The sequence below is a fragment of the Myotis daubentonii genome, chromosome 13, assembly GCF_963259705.1.
Source record: "Myotis daubentonii chromosome 13, mMyoDau2.1, whole genome shotgun sequence".
In the NCBI taxonomy this organism is placed as follows: Eukaryota; Metazoa; Chordata; class Mammalia; order Chiroptera; family Vespertilionidae; genus Myotis; species Myotis daubentonii.
The window spans coordinates 56,473,604-56,493,112 of record NC_081852.1 but is presented as its reverse complement, the minus strand read 5'-3'; the positions used below and the strand labels follow the sequence as shown (position 1 = coordinate 56,493,112).

Sequence of the window (19,509 nt, the reverse complement as noted above, 5' to 3'; positions counted from 1 at the left end):
TCTAGTGCATTGTAATGAACCAACTCAAAACATAGTGGTTTAAAACAACAGCAGCCTGGTCAGTGTGGCTCAATGGGTGAGCATCAACCTATAAATCAGGAAGTCACCATTCGATTCTTGGTCAGGGCACATGTCTGGGTTGCAGGCTTGTTCCCCAGTGTATGGCATGCAGGAGACAGCTGATCAATGATTCTCTCTCATCATTGAATTCTCTATCTCTCTCTCCCTCTCCCTTCCTCTCTGAAATCAATAAAAATATATTCTTTAAAAAAACAATAGCAATTATTCTATTATCTCACTGTAATTTTTAAAAAATATATTTTTATTGATTTTTAGAGAGAGAGAAAGAGAGAAAAACATGGATGTGAGATCTGAACATTGATTTCCTGCCTCCTGCATGCTCCCCACTGGGGATTGAGCCTGCAACCCAGGCATGTGCCCCGACCAGGAATTGAGCCTGCAACCTTTGGGTGCATAGGGCAATGCTCAACCAATTGAGCCACACCAGCCAGGTCCACTGTAATTTTGGGTTCAGGGGCCTTTAAAGCCCATGTCACCAGACACGGTCACATCTGCTGGGTTTCCCCAGGTCCTCTGAAGGTTACACACCCCATCTTGTAAGATCCAGCCTCTGTGAGGCCGTCATGAATTACCCACAGACATGCATCTGCGAGCAGCCTGGCCAGTTCACACAGCAGGCAGATAAGCCTTCTCGTGGCAAACACCATTGGTGCCCTCTACCTCCCCAAGTTAAATATGTCTCAGTGTCAAAGTTCACACTTCTCTAAAGTAACCAGAACACTGGGGGAGAGGAGGGGAGGGCAGTTAGAGAGGCTCCCCTGCTAAGAAAACAGAAAGGACTTCTCCCTGAATAACAAAGAATAGTCAGCAACAGCTATTAAGGCTTAGAGCATGCAGTCAAGCATTTCACACATGTTTCTGAATTTGAGTCTTACAGCAACCCCATGAAGTAGGTACCATTATTTGTCTCCCTTTGCATATGTGGAAATTGAGGCACAGAAAGATTAAACTGTCTCCAAAGTCACATAGATCACGAGTGATGAGATGGGGTTTGAATCCAGTCTGTACAGAGCGAAGTAAGGAACTGTTGAATATTCAGTTATTCGGAGCAAGTTATCAACAAGATCCGTTGAGTGTCAACCACGTAGAATAGGAAAATTAGTTACATAGAATAAGTTGAAATAGGAAATAAATGTCCTGCTGAACTGCCAGACTTGGGCCATCTGGTTGACCTAAGTGATGACGTATTTAAGCTTTGGCAGTCTGTTCAGGTGGTCTAGGAGGGGCTGGCGCGCTTTACACAGGCTGGGGCCATCAGAGGCCCTTATACTTTCCTTGGACACGCAGTGCTGGCCCCGGAGGAGATTCGGGCCTCGTGAGTAAATAGGTAAATGAGTCTGTAGGAGTTGTTACATGGCCCTGATGCCTCTCACACCTCTTTCCTTCCTGCTTCCACTTTGCCCTTTACACATGGCAACATTGGCTTCCATCCAACATGCCTGGTCCTTCCCCACCTCGGGGCCTTTGCACTTACTGTTCCCATGGCCTGAAACTCTCTTTCCTAGACCTCCACTGGGCTGGTTCCTTCTGGTCGTTCAACAACTGGCTTTAATGTCACCTCTTCAGTGAGGCCATCTCTGACCACCCCTGCAGTTTCTCCACTGCCAGCCTCCCCACGTGACCCCAGCAACTTGTTTGCCTTTTTTTAGATTTACCATTACAAAGTATAATTACCTATCCTATTTACCTGCTTATATATTTTCAGTCATGCTTTCCCCACCTAGAATGCAATTCCCTGAGGACAGAGGCCTCATCTGTTTTGGCCACAGTTGGACCCCAGCTGCTGGCACTGTGCCTGGCACTGACGTGGTCAGGAGTTAATGCAAGAATGAATGTGCCATGAATGGAGTTCATGGGCATTTTCTCCTTCTTCTCAGTGAGTTTCAGGGCAGAGAAAGATGAGAGGACACAGTTTTAAGAAGGAAGGGAAAAAAGAGATGTTATTCTTCAGAGAAGCAGGAAGAATATGAACATCTGACTAGATTTAGGAGAAACAATTATACGTGACCTGTCCCCTGCGCCTTTTTCCCTTTTAGCTCACCTCACTGCCAAGTTCATCTGTGGGCTCCATGCCCAACCCAAGGGAAGGACCCTACCTGTGGGGGCTCAGTGGTTGAAACCACCATAAGAGCTGGTGTGTTTTCTATTGGTGAGCATTTGTTTGTTTCCAATATTTTACTATTAAAAACAATGCCTTGGTGAATATTCTTATACATGTGTCACTGTCCACATGGATGGTGTATCTGTGGGATAAACTCCTGAAGTTGAATTTCAGGGACAAGAGATCTGTTCATTTCACATGTTTCTATGTATGTTGGCTATTCTCCCCACCCTCACTCCCTGAAACAACAGTGAAGTACAGACCATGAGCTATTTAAACAGGTAAGTTTTTAGAGGAATGTTATGGGTCTATTGGTTGTAAGCAACAGAAATCTATTCTGGTTTGCTACATTTAAAAAAGGAGAGATTATTTGAATGAATATTGGGAAATATCATGGAATCCATGAAATTATTGAACCATGAGACCCAGGGAAGCCCAGGAAATGGGGCTATCCCGGAGGCCTCAGTTCTCCTCAGATCCCCGCAGCCTTGGACCTGATTCTGCTGCCGGGACCCTGGCTTTGTGCATCTCAGCTCAGAATTCTTAATTACCAGGTGACTGGCCTGGCCAGGTCAGGAGCTGTCCCTGAATTAGTTAGCAATGGGGAATGACTCTTATTGGGCAAGCCAGGCTGAGGCCCACCCCTGTGCACCCAAAGGTGGAGCTAAAGTTGTGAACTGGGCAGCCACTACAAGAAGTGTGTGGCTCCACAGTAAGAAAATAACAATTTTAAATCAGCTTACTCCGCTAAATTTGTACAAAAGTGCACAGTTGGTGGCTCAGTGCTGGTGAGGAGGGGAATTCTTTAAAAGTATTGTGATTGTTACACCTTGAAATAATGAAGAGGTGATTCACACGAGTTAGCAAGAGTGAGTGATATTGAGAATATCATGCTAACTGAAGTAAGCTAGATGGAAAAAAACCAAGAACCGTATATTTTCACTTATATGTGGGATATAAAACTGCAAACAATAAATGAACAAAAACTCATAGACAGACAACGGTATGGTGGTTACCAGAGGGAAAGGGTGGTGGAGGGGAAGTAGAAGAGGCTAAAAGGGGTCAAATATATGGTGACAGGAGGAACTTAACTTCGGGTGGTGAACACATAATGCAATATGCAGATGATTGTACACTTGAAACCTATATAATTTTATTAACCAATGTCACCGCAATAAATTTAATAAAGTTAAAAAAAAATAAAAGAGTGAATGATGACTGTGGAGATTGGATTTCCTGACCAGCAAATCTGATCAGGACTATTGTGTTGTTTTAAGATAAGAAGAAGCAACTCTCCATTCATTGCCATTAGTTGTTTGACAAGAAGCATGTCTTCATGGATAAAGTCCAAGGTCAGCAAATCAAAAAGGTGCCCTCACTTCTGATGATAGCAGTGAGGAAAAGGCAGTGTAAGAACTTCAGAGACTGGGGCCTGGGCTAACCCATCACTGTAAAAACCCTTCCAACACCAGACTTATTTCTTCCCCAGTCCCAGGCTTCCCAGGATGGAGAACCAGGTTAGAGATGGTGATAGGTGGATTGAGAAAATGGTCACAGTTCTCCACGCTCTCCCTAAATATCCACACCCTCTGCAATGTGCTCTTGCAGCTCCTTTCATCAACAACAGACGTTTATTTCCTTATGCCTTTGGCTAGATGGATGCCTTAATTTGGTCATCAAATGTGATTGCAGTAACCACTTGGACCAGCTCAAAGCCAGCTGACCTCCACGTATGTGAGAGACCCAGCCAAGATTAACAGCACTGCTGACTCAACACACTGTGACCACAGACACATGAGTGAATCCTGCCAAGACCAGAAGAAGCACCCAACTAACCCAGAGATTACTAACATATGCTTGCTGTTTAATGCTACTGAGTTTGGTGGTGGTTTGTTATGCAGCAGTGGCTAACCAATACAGGAACCCAGCTCAGCCAGGCCTAGGATTAAGAGAGAGCAACTGACATTGAACTCACTGTCACCATTCTTGGGCACACAGCACCAGTTCACCAGTAAGGGTGTATTCTTTCCTAACACCCACATTTCGTTAATATGCACTGTACTCTAATACACTGGCTCCTGTTTAAGTGCCCTGGGGGATATAATTGGACTAAGCCCCTAGAAAGACTGGGGCCTAATCTGCATCTTCTTTAGAGTCTCCTAGACCAAGTAATTCATTCCACACCAGATGGAAAGATTTCTAGATGGGGCTTTCAAACAATGTCAAAACACTGAAATATGTTGAATAAACTTATATCCCTCTCAGCTTTAGGAATTCAGGATTTGTATTCACACAAATCTATGGCTCTCTTTTGAAACTAGGACTTCGTTTCCACTGGAGAGCTGTATAGCTCGTTGAAGGTCACAAAGATATAGGTGAGGTCTCGCTGTCATCTGTTTGTCTACACATCCAGATGGAGCCAAACCACTGCTTTCCTACACCTGATCAGCTCTGTGTTTTACACTTTAATTTCAAGTTCAGAAGGTTCAGATACCTTGTCATTTCAATAGAGAACGGTCTTATGAATTCTGGGGGAAGAATAGGGTTGGCTCAAGCTGGGTTCTCAGAGCCCCTTAATTCCAAAGAAGTGTTTGTTCTGAGAAAGGTGTTTTCTAAATCTTTCTCACAACCTAGACACTCACCTGTATTCAATTGAACCAGGCACATACAACATGCAACCCCCTTAAGAAATTCACAAATAGGATATACAGGCAAGTAAACCAGCAACTAATATGGAGAGATAAGTGCTGAGATGGGGAAAGTTCTAGGTACAGTGGGAATGGAGTGGGGTGGCCTATGATCCAGTCTTCAAGGGTGTGGGTAACGGAGGTGAAGAAGGGATGTCTACGCAGACAGGAAGGTAGTCAGGAGGGGTTAAATAGACAGGGAGACATGGGAAAGGACATCCTAGGGAGAGGAGAGTTTGCACAAAGGTCCAGCAGCATCTGAGACCAAGGCCCTTTTAGGGGATGTAGAGTTCTAGAAGAATGTGGTGAGAAATGATGCTGGAGTCATAGGTGAAAACCAGACCTCGAGGGCCCTTGCAAGGCTCACTACGGAATGTGGATTCTATCTTGGGGACCACTGGGAGGATCTTTGATTTGTACGTTAGAAAAATCAAAGAGGCTGCAGAGAAGAGAGAGTCTGAGGGAGCCCCACTGGGAACAGTTAGGAGAATTGGAAATCCCCAGTCCTCACCTCCTTATGTGTCATCTCTCCTGAGATGTCTGAGTAGGAGCAGATGGATAAAGCAGCAAAGGGGGGTACCCACCAAGAGGGGGTCATTTTAGACCTGGACATCTGCCCTAAGTAATCAGACTGACATCAGTAATAGTAGGTAATGGACCATGTGTCAGTATCAAGTAAACAATATTCCTCAGCTCAATGCCACGTCATATGTAGCAAAATTCAACCGCCACTTGTGCTTCTTCAGACTAACTCCAAACTTTAGGTTTTAATCGCCGTATCCAAAAGTTTCATTGGAAAAATGAACTCATGATGACAAAGAAAGGACTGTATTGCTTCACCAACAGATTTTATTAGCAATAAGATTTAGTGGTCAGAAGTCAGCAGGCTCCCCACATGGGGTGAGAGTGAGCAGAACATCTTCCCTCACAGTTTCTAGGCTACAGAAAGTGTACCTGCGGAGAGAAAACAATGGTAAGTCGACTCCCTGTGGCCCGCAGTCGGTGTGTTAAGCAGGAGGCCACGCTTTGCTCTCCTCTCCAGCACACCCAGTGCTCGAGACCAGACATTGGCGGAGGGAAGACCTCTCTTCTGCATAAAGGACTGGATTCTCCTTTCCAGTTTTGTTTCAGGGCTGTGCAACAGTAGAGAGGAGGTGTTGCTGGACACCTCAAAGGACAGGGAAGACTCACTTGTTACATTCTAAAAACACCTACTAAACACTAGGCACATTGTCAACCGACACAACTGAGGAAGTGTAAGGTCAAGAGCATGACAAGAAGTCAGCAAAAGAAAAAATTCTGAGGCCCTGGTGTTCCATTGGCGAGGCCTTCCTACTTTAACTGACTAGTAACTGACCTGAAATGACTAATTGTGCTCATTAAGACTGAACAATACTTGGGATGCTTTGGGGCTAATTTTCTTTAATATATAAGCATAATTATAAATTTCCTGGTACATACAAGTCCTCAGAAAATGCTCTTTTCTCTTCATTTTCATTTCCTCCCCTGTGGTCTAATGGCTGGCAACATACAAATGGCAAATTAAAACTTAAAAACTAATATTGATAAGGGAATGAAGGGCACACAATAACTATATATGAATAAAGGTGAACTGAATTTATTTTATAGTAGTTAAGAATATGTTGGAGTCAAATTTCCTGCATATGAATTCTGGCACTAAGCCTTTATTTAATTATCTGTAAAATGGGGATAATAATAGTAACTACCTCCCATCTCCACGATCAAGAGAATAAGCATATCTATCATCTCCCAATTTTTCTTCTGCTCCTTTATAATCTTTCTTTCCCATCCTTTTTCATCTTCCCTCATCCCCAGGCAACCACTGATCTGCTGTCACTATGGACTCATTTGAATTGTATAGAATTTTACCAGGAGTTGAAATTAAAGATGTATACACTCTTTTGTCTTTTCCAACTGGTTTATTTCCCTCAACCTGAAGACCTTCCTTTAACATTTCTAATGTTGACCTGCTGGTGATAAATTCTTTTAGTTTTTATATATCTGAAAAGTCTTTATTCCATCTTTATCTTTGAAAGATATTTTTGTGGGTATAGAATTCTAGGTTAACAGGTTTTTTTTTTCCTTTCAGTACTTTAAGACAGTTGTCTCACTGTCTTCTCACTTGCATTTCCGATGAGAAATTTGCTGTAATTATTATCCTTATTTCTCTGTATGTAATGCATATTTTTCTTCTGGCTGCTTAAAGATTTTTCTCTTTATGACTAGTTTTGAGCAATTTGATCTTGATGTGTGTTGGTTAGTTTTCTTCATGTTTCTTGTTATATCACTGAGACCTAATGGTTTATAGTTTCACCAAGTTTGAAAATTTATTCAAATATATATTTTTATCTGAAACAATTGTAAGGGTCTACCTTATTTGTTTCTTATCTCTCGGGGGTCACTTTCCTTTGTTGCCTAATGTTCAATGTCTAGAAACTGTTATTTTATATATTTTTATCTGAATTTCTGGTTGTTTTCCAGTTGGGAAGGTGTATCCAGTTGCTGTTATTCCATCTTTGCCAGAAGCAAAAGCCCTCTCATTGGGCTTTTATGAGGACTGGGGACCATGATGACAAAAGAAGCATAACACTGTGCCTCAGAATTTGGCTTTATATTCAAATCACTGGGCTATTAGTGGTTTTGTGCTGACCATCAACATCATCAGCTCACTTTTTCTGGTGTTTCACTCTGCTAAATATCTTTTGGTTCACACACACTTTAGTCTTGGTTAGAACCAAAGGCTGACCTTTGTTTTCAGTAAGAGGGTTAATGATCCAGAATAGCCTATTTGTATTCCTTGACAAGTTAAATATTTTTCTGATCATTTAAGTGGCAATTGGGTGAACCCAGAACATTTGGGGAAGATACACATGTTAAGCACACACATAGCACAAGGCATAGTAGCTGAATAACATCAAGTTTCTCATCTTAAATCATGAAACCAGATTTTCATTCTAACACCGCTTATGTTAGATAACACAACACTCATCTACAAATTTATCAAAGTTGTTTCCCTAAAGTTCTGCTCTTTATCCTAAAGAAACAAGAGGTACGAGGAAGCAGGTGTGGGTGGGATGTAGGAGAACCATCACAAGAGATTTAACTTAAAATCAACTTCCAGTGGGAATAGAACTATAAATCTGATTCAATACTTCAAATCTCTTCGGATTTTTATTACTTACAGTTTCCCATCATTTCTTTGCACCATGATCTGGGATGCTCCCACTTTGGGTAGAGTTGGGTTGATCACATTGTTATACCAAATAAATTTAACATTCTTCAAATCTCCAACATCCACATCTGAGTCAAATTCATTGGTATGAATACTGAATGGTTGGAGAATGCCCCTTGGAAATTAAATAGTAAAAACATACATGAATTTACATGCATATACATAAATAGATGTATTTCTAAAACCAGCTCGCATCTCTAGTACAATAACTGATGGTACATTTGTCATTTGAATGTATTAAATAAATGCAGACATGTATGCTCAGTGTTAGCTTGTCTGCCATCAATAACTCATATTACTTTAAAGTCATTCTTACTACTAATAAAACTTCAAACATGATTTAGTCACTAATCCTCTCACAATGTAATAAATGATGGCATCATTATATCATCTTTCCCCAGTTGTTTTGTGGACAGAATTATTCTTTACTGATTATAAATCAGATGCCACTCATCCCAGTAAACATCAGGGGTTTTCTCAGGAAATAGCAGAGAGAAAAATTAGAAACAAAATTCTGAAATGTGTGAAGGTGCAAGGGTGAAATCACCTCTTCCTTTTGATGATGGGTGGCAGTAGCTTATGCTCATTAGTAATGGATCAACTCTTATGTCCATAACATACATTGAATACGCGAGGTATTCCAACACTTATGAAGCTTAGAGTTGTATTTCACTCACTTGAAAACTTCGTACTGCTTAGAGTTTCCTCTGTCGCCAAACAAAGAAACTAGCACGTGTCCTCTGACCTTCTTTCCAGACAGAATAACAGTTACCCTATACCTCCAACCTGTATGGGGGCAGAATGCAACAGGTCAGCTTGCAGAGAAGACACTGAAAACAGGCTAAGTTGAATTCACTGCTGCTGCACCCTGAGTAACTTATATAGGGTGTCCCAAAATTCACGCAAGATTTGAATTTTGCGTGAGCATTAACAACAACAGAAAATAAAAGCCTAATTTTACTTGGTTTATTGAATCAGATTCTAATATCTGTTGCCCTTTGATTTCAATTCCTTCAATTTGATAAGCATTACCAAGTACTAATTATGGCCCAGGAGCAGAGACAATGACGACCAATGAAGATCACGGCTTTGTGTATGTTTCAGCAAAGCCGTAGAGGCCATTTACCCAATGTGCTATTCCATACATAACCCTATACTGTATACTTTATTAATCAATAAAAAATTTACAATTTTTAATTATAAACCTGTGTTTTCTATCAAAATTACTTCTTGCGTGAATTTTGGGACAGCCTATACATGTGTTGGTAGTTCTCCGAGCCACAGACATTCCTTTATCTAACCATTCAGAGGACAGGCACTGCGGGAGGGGAGGAGCATGCCCTCTTTCCAAAGTCCATAGATTTTAATACAAGGGAAAAGGTAAATCTTTTGCTTTCAATTTCTTTAACCTGACAATGTATTCTTAAATGTTAAAAGAACTTTATGTTAAAACATAGTAGAAAATATGACATTTTCATCAGTTTACTTCAGTTTTATAGTAGCATTATCTCTTTCTTTTGTCTAAAGAGTGTACATTTATTTTAAAAATTCTACAATTCAACTTTCCATTGCCATTGAAAATGTATTAATTTGTGGTAACCAATTTATGGTACTACTCAATTGTAAACTATCGGTTTTTACCATTTTGAACTAGCCTGGGCTATTGGCGGGGCGGGGGATGGGAGCTGGGAGTGGGGAGTGGATAACATTTGGCTTTAGTTTTCACAATGCAGCTAGTTTGATTCCTAACCAAATAGTTTTCTTCCTTTATTAGTTAGAAGAGGAACTTGGAGTCTGTCCCCACACTTGACCATCCACACATCCTCCAAGTCCCAGCACCCGCAGAGTCTGCAACCCTAAATATAGATATCTCTTGAATCTGCTCATTCCTTTCGATTCCCACAACCTTGCCATCTCTCGCCTGGATTACTTTTCTCTCTGTACGAAACCTCTGAATTTCGCTCAGTGAAACTTTTGACTGAATGTGGTCTCGGGCAGAAGCAGCCTCCAGGATCAAATAGGAAGAATTTCTTGTTTCATTTATAGTTCAGTCCCCAAGCTCTGTACTACTATCCAAATTAGCTGAGCACAGCATTTGATTATTTTTCCATGTTGGGGAGGGGAGTTTAAAACTTCTGTACAGAAAAGCAATTTTGCGCATTTTCACTGGGCGTGATAAAATACATAACACGAAGAGTTTGAGGCAAATCAAGTAGAGACTTACGGGGAAAATAGCTGGCGTCGCCCGTGTTTAGATAAAATGTCTGGCCTACTCCCTTAGTTTTCTCCGCATATCTGTCAGCATAATGTCCCATCTGTGGGCAGCCTCCAGTCGGGCAGGGGAAGCACTTGTCCTGGGGAAATAAGCAAGTGATGGATGGGGATGCTCTTTCTTATGATAGTGCGTCAGCTTTGACCCATGTGTTGTTACAGTTCGAGTATTCTAAAACCAATTCTGTTCTGATGGTAAAAGAGAACTTTAATAGTGTCTCAGCAAAGGTTAGAAATGCATCTCATTATTTACAACGACGAGTCAGCAACTTCACTGTTAAGTAACACAATACTAACAAAATTACAAAAACCACACAAAAGGGAATTTATGCCTATATTTACATATACATATTTTAATATTTTTCCTCTTGCTCCCATGGCCCCAACACATCCACCTGCCTACAGGTGGTTAGAATTTATTTTAGAAAGTCTGCAAGGGACAGAGCAAGAGGTGATCATCAGCATTTGGTCCCCAAAATAGGACCCAGTAGGAGGACAATGGCTCAAAAGTCGGGTTTTCCTCAATTCCTTTAGCTCCCACTTAGCATATAAAAGTGTAAAGAATCCAGATCTCACAATGGACATAGACACCATGGGGGTGAGGGCATGAGTGGGGGAGTTGGGGGGAAATAGGGGGATAAGGACACATATGTAATACCTTAATCAAAAGAGAGAGAGAAAAAAAAGAATTCAGATCTCAGAATTCTCTCGAGCGGAGAGAAATGCCCCAGTTGGTTGTAAAAGCTTAGCCATAAGGTTGGCGTCTAGAAAAGATGGATATCATATAGGAACTGTGGGCCAAGGAATTCTGGGAAGAAAAGAGGGAAAGGAAGGAACAGAGTGGGAAGGAGAAATAGAAATTCCCACTATAGGAAGGCAAGGCTGCTCCATCCTGGATCAATGGACCAGACAGGGACTGGGCCGAGTACAGGGTCTGCATCCAGCAGATGCGAAGGGGGCACTGAGCCAGCCAGGAGGAATGGCCAAAGCTCTCTGAGGGCATTGCCTGAGCCAGAAGAGTGGATGTCCCCAGAATTCACCAGCAGACATTTGCCATGGGCCCATCAATAGGGAGGACCCCCAAGTTCTCCCTCTGCCCAACACATGCTGACCATCACCACCAGCATGATCACCTGACCACTGCCAGCTTGGAGAGAAAGGCTGAGAAATCTGCAAGACTGAGACTATCCTATAGAAAAAGCCTAATTTGCTAAGTGTCAGGCTGTTCAACCGCTCAACCAGTCACTATGATGCACACTGACCACCAGGGGGCAGACGCTCCGACCTGTAGGTTAGCTTGCTGCTGGGGTCTGGCAGAGGCAGCCAGGGCTGCGAGGACTGAGCCCCTTGCACGAATTTTGTGCATCGGGCCTCTAGTTATTACACAGTTTTATAAAGTCAGCATTTAAGACAAGGTTACCATGTTTATCAGCATCCTGTAGCCACACACCCAGATTTCCATAGACTATTTTTTTTTAAGCTAGAATTATTTCCAAAACAAGACTGAGTGTTTATCTGACACGGGCAGAAGCGAGAGAGTAAGGCAGACGAGACATTTCCGTAGACAAGCCCATTTCTTGAAAGTTCTCCAGTACCTTAAAGTTCACCATTAAAAGCAATCTGTAGAACTAAAGGGTGAGGTAATGTGGCAGTCATAGAGTGACATCCAGTGAATGCGTGTCAGGGACAGTGAACGACAGCAGCCACAATAAATGATGCTCACAAAATCCCTTAGGGCCCAGGTGGAGTCTACTCACTGCAGTGAAAGAGCTGTAAGAGGCACAGGGGAAGCCAGTGAAACCATCAGGGTGGAGGATGCTGTCGGAGTAATACTTGTAGCTTCTCAGGTGATTACAGGCAACAAAGTCACGAGAGCCTTTGAAATCAGACATGATTCCACATCAGTGACAGATTTTATCCTTGCAAGTTAATGTCATGATCAGAATGGAGTTAAGTTGTTCAATAGGTTTCTCTAATTAGTGTGAACTCATGGTGGTCACAGGACAAAAACATTTATGAACTGTATTTATGATTTGTAATGAAATCAGAAGTTAAGTACTGTTCAAGATGCTAATTGTTAGGCCATAGCTAATGAAAAATAGCAATTTTTGCAACTAGAAAAATTGCTTTTTAAAAAAAAAATGGAAAAATAACTTTAGAAGGAAAAGATTGGTCCATATTGATACTTAACAATGCATTTCCTGAATTTGACCCTTGGAAAGTTGACTACAAATACATTTTCTTTCTTACAGTCAGTCTCTCCTCATGCCACTTCCCCCAATGAAAACCCCATATCTTGGGGAATACAAGTAAAAGTCCTTGGTGATAGAAAATGTGAGTCCTGTACAATGTCACAATATTCAGCAAGTTTCGCAAAACAAAACACAAATCCTCCCCCAAGAAAAACCTGCCATGCACACAATGGTTTTACCTTCCCAGATCCCATCAATATCAACAATCTGAGAGAGAATGTTCTTCTGACATCCGGGCATGTCTTTTCCTCCATTCGGAAAGAAATCCAGGTGTCCCACAGTTTGGCTCATTCCAAATCCTGAGGAATTTCAAAATATGAGAAAGATGATGTTATTGTATGAACTGAAAACCCTCTAAAACACACTAACGTATAGACTCAGAAACCATTCTAGGAAGACCAGTTGAGGAACTCACCCATGTTGGGGATGATGGGGGCAGCGTCTGTGTGAATTACATCCACAAACTGAGCATCGCTGGGGTCCAATCGGACTAATTCAGGTGTCCCCTCAAAGCAAGGTTCAGCTGGGTCCAAACCTAAAGAAGCAGGATGTGTGACGTCAGTATCTATCAGCGCACCTGCGCATTCACCTGTGTCCATTCGTTACGGACCTGAGTGCAAGCATTGGCGGTCATTACGAGTTAGGCACGAAAGAGTTAAGCTAGTTCTTTCCTACCTCACCATTTCTTGAAGGCAAATCTGTGTCTCATTTACTATTTGCATTAAAGTGAATTTTCCTCAAACCATAGGATTTTGCTTCACTTATGAATACTTAAGTCACTAAGACAATCCCCATCACTGTTCTTTTTCATTTTATTTCTACATTAAATTTATTGGGGTGACTGCGGGCTAATAACCTTAATCACTAGCAGAAGTTATAAGGGAAGAGCCAGACTCTGGGAAACACTGGTCTCTAAAAGTTGCTGAAGGCTAAACCAGGCCCCACTATACCCTAGCCTCCCATGAGGGCACCAGGACCACAGCTTGTCACAGCGCCCGGCTGACTAGGCTCTTGTACACATTTACAGACTATGGGAAAGAATTATTAAAGAATGTCCAGCAAATTAACGATAGACGTTCCAGATGTATCCACCACGCCAAACGTAACCAACTTCTCCAAAGTACTAAGAAGAAACTGAGAGGGGGAGGGCAGAAGAGGGCAGTGGTTGCTTCTAGAGTCAGCTCTCAGATGCAGGATAACAAAGTCTTTCTTATAAACATACAGGTTTGTTGTAGGATCTGGGTATTCAACATGGGACCCCATTGGCCAAATGCAAGGAGCCTGAGATTTGTAAAATCATATCGTTTAATTAGCATCATGCAGAACTGGTAGCCCAGGGCCACCAGACCACCTGCCCCCCACTCAGCTCTTGGGTTGTGGTTGATGACAATTGGGCTCATTACCAATTGCTATTGAAGCAGAATAGAATTTGTGATACATTTTTGAGCTCTTTGGGTTTAATTCTATTTATTATTTAATCTATAACTTATGCTGTTTATCCTATTCCTGAAACTTGTCCTTTGTGAATGCTTAAAAAAGGGAAAATAGATATGAATAAGACCTCTACATGCTTTTAATTCACATTTTAGTCCCATGCAATATTTACATGTTAAACAGAACTCTGTAAGCTGAAGACCAGAGCCATAAAAATCCACAAGGGCTCAGCAGACACTGATCATGTGGCTCAATTCAGAAAATGTGAAAACCTGTCTCCTACTTTGGTAAAAAACACACCACATTTCCATCCTTTCAGACACCATGTGGGCTACATGTCGTCTAATCGTGTAGTGTTTACTCTTTTGACCAACCTGTGATGCGTCCAACCGTCCCATTGGTCCTCCTTCCCGCCTCGCCGGCCGCGTGGGAACCCAGGCTGTGGCCGATGATATGGACATCGGAAGGCGAGTACCCAAATGCTGACTGTTGGAAAGAAAATGTTGTCAGAATGTTTGCAGATTCAGAATGTGGAATTCAAGAAGGATACAGAAGGGGAGCCACTGAAAACCGGAGATTTAAGAAGACATACTCCCCCTTCAAAGCAATTAATTTTGAGGTATATATATATTTAAATATGATAAAAAATGGTGATGGGCTTAACATTTAAACAGGTAGAAGTAGGGCTCTCTTTTGTTGTTTTCCGACATACAGAGACCTTTTAATGGACACGAGGAATGGTTACCCAGAGTCAATAAAGTACGTATTTGGATCAGAAAATAATAATGAAAGCAATTATTTAGGCACGTTCAAGTTTAACATCTTCTTTGTTTTTAGTTAACAACTCAGGTTAGCTTGTTATCACTGTGCTTCTCTTAAAATTTTTTTTAAAAACTAGTGTACTCTTGAGGCTGACATTACCATGTCAACTTGGTTTAATAACTGGTACAATTAAGAGAAATACTGGGGGAATTCAGTAGAAACAGTCTACCTGGTTGCTTGAATAATATCACATTTTAAAAAAAAACTAGTTGATTGACCCCAGTAGGCATATTGATGCAGCCCAATCTGGACTTTTTTATATTTTTTTTCAACCAAGGTGAAAGCCAGCCTCAGTAGAGAAATGTCTCTAGCAATGATCACACCTACAGCACTTTTGTTGTCCTGTGGAAGGGAATCCAGAGTGGCCACGTGCGTGGGTTTTACACACAAGTTACCTGCAGGACTTCCACAAAGTAGGCCACCTCTGCCCCCACAATCCGGATGTTCTGTGAGGCCTGTGTGTAGCCCGTTCTGGAGCCACTTTTCCAATCCACGCAAATGCAGTTCACGCTTTCCACCTGAAACATGTTCTGGTGGGAGAGACACAATACATGGGTAAGAGATTCAGAATCTTTATCACTTTCCAGTGAATACCTGTGAGGACTAGGATTTACAATATCATGCTTGCTGATAACCCCAAAGCAATGAGCATAACGGACTTCTAGTCTGTTATGGATATAGATTCCCTTTTAAAGTTTAACATTGACTCCAAACTGGAGTGTTGGCCATAATCGGAACTGGATTCTTGGGATTTCTACTGCAACAGTTGCATAGACACTGATTCAGGGAAAAATATATAAACTGTGGTACAGTGGGTTGTGTCATTAGAGCTTCATGATGTCGTAAGACTACATTGTTCTTTACCAGAACACACTGCAGGACATTGCCTTTCTTGTTCGTGCTGTATCTTCAGTGCCCTGAAAGTTCCTGGCACATGTAGGTGCTCAATAAATACTTATTGAATGAATGAATGAATGAATGAATGAATGAATGAAAGGCCATGTTAGGATCCCCTTAAATATTAACTATGTTGAAGGTAAATGAGTAAGCTTTTCCACAATGGAAGAACTAACCAGAGTTTTTAGAGAAATGCACTCTCTTGTATAATGTTCCTTGAGCAGCTACCTAGCCATTCCTAAGGAATTTTGTTCTATTTGATTTTCTGACTTTTCTTAACCCTTCATTTTCACAGGGCACACCAGGGCACACAGCCAAAAACAAATGAAAGAAGACAGGATCACAATACATGGCAACAACAGAAGCTGGAAACAAAAAGCTACTAGTACACAGTTTTCCTAGATATTGCCACCATAGGAGATCACAGAGTAGCAAGGGAAATTCATTCTTTTGGGCTTACTAAGTTATATTAGCTCCTTACCTAGCAATGAAAACCTACTGAGAACACTTAAAGCTATGGACAATGCAACTCCTGTTGTATCAGTACGGCAACATGTGTTGCTAAATTTTGAAATATCTATCTATTCTTTATTGGATAACTGCTACCCAGAGCCTCCAAATGCCCACCAATCTCGCCACCCTGACGGTGCCAGGCCCTCTGCACCGCCTCCACCTCTTGGACCTCCCCTGAACACCCAGGCCAGCAGGACCAGAGGCCCCTCCAGTGTCACCATGGCCAGCATTTGTCCTGATTTGCTGGGGCTGTGCCATCCCCATGGTTGATGATCACACTGAACAATCTTCCCTGAAGAGAGGACCCCGTCTCACCTTGCACATATTGGCCAGCCAGCCTTCTTCCCCCTTGTCTATGAATCCGTGAATAATGAAACGGGTTTTCCTATCTGTTTTGAAATTGGAGGCCTCGATAGTTGATGGCTCTGCACGGATTTCCTGTTTGGGGAGAAAAGTGTTTAATGTCAAGTCTCTCACAGACTCCAGCGGAACAGTTTGTAAGGAAAGGGAGGTGGTAGGAGAAGATTGCCCGGGCGTGGGAGCCTGTGAGTGATGGTTCTCCCATTTCAACCAAGCTGTCTGCAACCAGCACCAAGTCGCTGCTTCCCAAGTCACAATATTTTTTTCAGTTGTGCAACTTGGGATATGTCTGCTAACATATTGGTGGTAGAGGGCTCACCTCCGTGCACTGAAAGGGTTTGGGTGTGTCTGGATTTTATATATGTACAATATGTTGGAAGAAACTGGCTGGTGTGGTTCAGTTGGTTGGAACATCGTCCCATGAACCGAAAGGTTGCCGGTTCAATTCCTGGTCAAAGCACATATGTGGGCTGGGGCTTCGATTCTCTTGCTCTCTCTCTCACTCTCCCTCCCTCCCTCCCTCCCTCCCTTCCTCCCTCCCTCCCTCCATCCCTCTCTTCCTCCCTTCCTCTCCCTAAGCATGACCTTGGGTGAAGATTAAAAAAATATGTTGGAAGAGTATATATATATGATCCTCAAAAATGTATACACACACTTTAAATAATTATAAAGACCATGTTTATTAAAATACATTTCATTTTCAAAATTGAGGGTTCAGCTGTTAAAGTGTGTACACATTTTTGGGGACACCTGTATGTCCATAAATGGTACCATACAGGTAGGATGAGAACAATGTCAAGGTACTGGACCTTCTATAAACAAAGTTACATAAAATAATACTGAAGCTCACAAAAATCTGCAAAGATGTACATTCCACTGACATATTCCCTTTAGAAGACTTAAAACTCAGTGTCCTTATCACATACAGCAGATGGGACTGAGCTCTGAAAGCGACGAGCACTCGTACCTGAAAGGAGTTGGGGTTCTCATTGGTGTACAGGAGGAAGCGGGTGTTGACCTCTTTGGGACCCCAGGGCAATATTTTGAGGGGTCTTTCCACAATCCCTGCCCAGGGGGCTTCATCGCTGAAGCAGCCAAGTCTTTGGAAGCAGATTTCTTTCCCTGCAATCACCCAGACGGGTTTCAAGGATATTAGTTTAACCAGAATGTTCTTTTTAAATGGTCTCTATGGCAAAGTATGAGTTAAATTCTATTTTGTGGCTCATTGTCTTCCTCCTCATCCCCAAGCATTTTGCTATCTACACAGTCACAAAACAGTGTCAATAGACAATGCCCAAGCTAAAGACGGGTGCTGTTCCCCATCTCTACCATGTGGGACCACGCACCCCCTTCATCTCTCTGTGCAGTGCTGTGTGGGGTCCCGTTTAGCCTCTCAACTCAGATGTCTTTCTCGAGCCATTGGTGCCCCCAGGCCTTGGTAGAGGGGGTGAGGCTCTCAACTCCTTGTAGCCACCTTCTGGCTTTGGGCTTTGGGTAGAGAGCTCATTTCCTGCAAAGGCCCAAACCTGATATCTGTGAGTGGCTGAGTATTTAGGTCCCTGACCCATGTTAAAGGGGCATCCTGGATTCCGTGATGAAGAAGCTCCTCACAAACATCAAACAGAAAATTCATGGTTTGCTCAACTCTAGGCTTAAATATTACCCCAAAGAACAACACAAAGGAAGGGTTTTGGAGGAAGACAAAGCCTAGATTCACAGTAGGAGTAGGAGTAGTAGCTTGTGGTGCCTATATTCTCTAAGTATTACCATGGGCCAGGTGGTTTACGTGACTTACGTGACCTAAGTCTCACAGTGATCCTATGAGAGGAGTGGTAGTATATGCCCATTTCACAGATGACGATAGTGAGGCTCAGAGAGGTCAGGAGTTTTGCTCATGGAAATACACTTGTGGCTGCTGGAATCAGGGTTTAAACCCCACATGACCCCAAGCTAGGGTTGCTGGATTTAGCCACTAAAAATACAAGTCAGGGTATCAGATAAAAAATGAATTTTTTTTTAGAGAGAATGATCACATATTTGTTGTTTATCAAAAATTCAAATTTAACTGGGCGCCTGAGCTTTCATCTGGCAACCTTCCTCCGGGTGCCTGTGCTCTTGACCATGCACCTTTCTTGCTCTATTCCTTGTCCCCATTGTGGCTTGAATTCAGCTATCATAGCCCTTCCTGAAAGGACTGAACACTATATAAATATATTGACTTACCTACTACTGTTCCCAGCAGCAGCGAAAGTGTCCAGATTGGAAGCATCTAAACAAAGTTAAAATTTGGAGTGAATTGGGCTCAGTTAGTTTTCAAAAGATTGGCATAATTCAAGTCCAGTTAGATCTTTGGGGGGAAGGGGGGGTTTAGGGAAATACTAATAAATTAGGCTTGGAAAACATGCTCCCGACTCACCGTGGCAGTTTCGTCAGGCCCCGCGCACAACCAGATAGCACCTAAAGGTCCTTTTATAGACAAGCCTTATCTTTCTGAGCGGTTCCAAGGATGCATTTCTGGTTTTAATCATAAATAAACCAAAATTGATAGAGTAGGTAAAGTTTTCCACAGCACTTGTGGGAAGATGGGAAAAGGTTAGTTATGAGCAATTCTTTCCCAGCCTGATTATATGCTCAGAATCACCATAACTTCCTGATGGTCAAGGCTCCAGCCTGCCTCTTCTTAAATTTACAATCTCTGTGCAGGGATGTGGGTATGTGTGAAACTAAATTGTTTTCATAGATTTGATAGCAACGGTCTTGAGAACAAATACTAAATGCTTACTGGCTCAGGCAGTTTTTGTTTAACCTTGCCTTCCCCTCAAAAACAGTGAAATAGAG

At 42.2% G+C, this 19,509-nt stretch overlaps 1 protein-coding gene across 1 annotated transcript; it reads right to left on the bottom strand.

The window, feature by feature from the left end:
* Positions 1 to 5,700: 5,700 nt before the first annotated feature.
* On the bottom strand, positions 5,701 to 19,009 carry PNLIP (pancreatic lipase). Its single transcript, XM_059661524.1, has 12 exons — positions 18,895 to 19,009; positions 17,639 to 17,793; positions 16,627 to 16,749; positions 15,297 to 15,431; positions 14,454 to 14,565; positions 13,061 to 13,180; positions 12,825 to 12,944; positions 12,151 to 12,269; positions 10,347 to 10,476; positions 8,800 to 8,908; positions 8,073 to 8,237; positions 5,701 to 5,823 (listed from the first exon to the last, which is right to left on the bottom strand). The coding sequence occupies exons 1-12, from the start codon at positions 18,938 to 18,940 to the stop codon at positions 5,742 to 5,744; spliced, it is 1,416 nt and encodes a 471-aa protein (XP_059517507.1). The 5' UTR covers positions 18,941 to 19,009; the 3' UTR covers positions 5,701 to 5,741.
* Positions 19,010 to 19,509: the final 500 nt, after the last annotated feature.

Bases quoted from the DNA above. Each gene is read 5' to 3' on its own strand.
- PNLIP (XM_059661524.1), bottom strand. From the start codon at position 18,940: ATGCTTCCAATCTGGACACTTTCGCTGCTGCTGGGAACAGTAGTAG. The intron at 16,750-17,638 runs GTACGAGTGCTC...CTCCCCAAACAG, and splicing joins AGAACCCCAACTCCTTTCAG to GAAATCCGTGCAGAGCCATC. The intron at 13,181-14,453 runs GTTGGTCAAAAG...CTGCTTCTTTAG, and splicing joins GACGGTTGGACGCATCACAG to GTTTGGACCCAGCTGAACCT.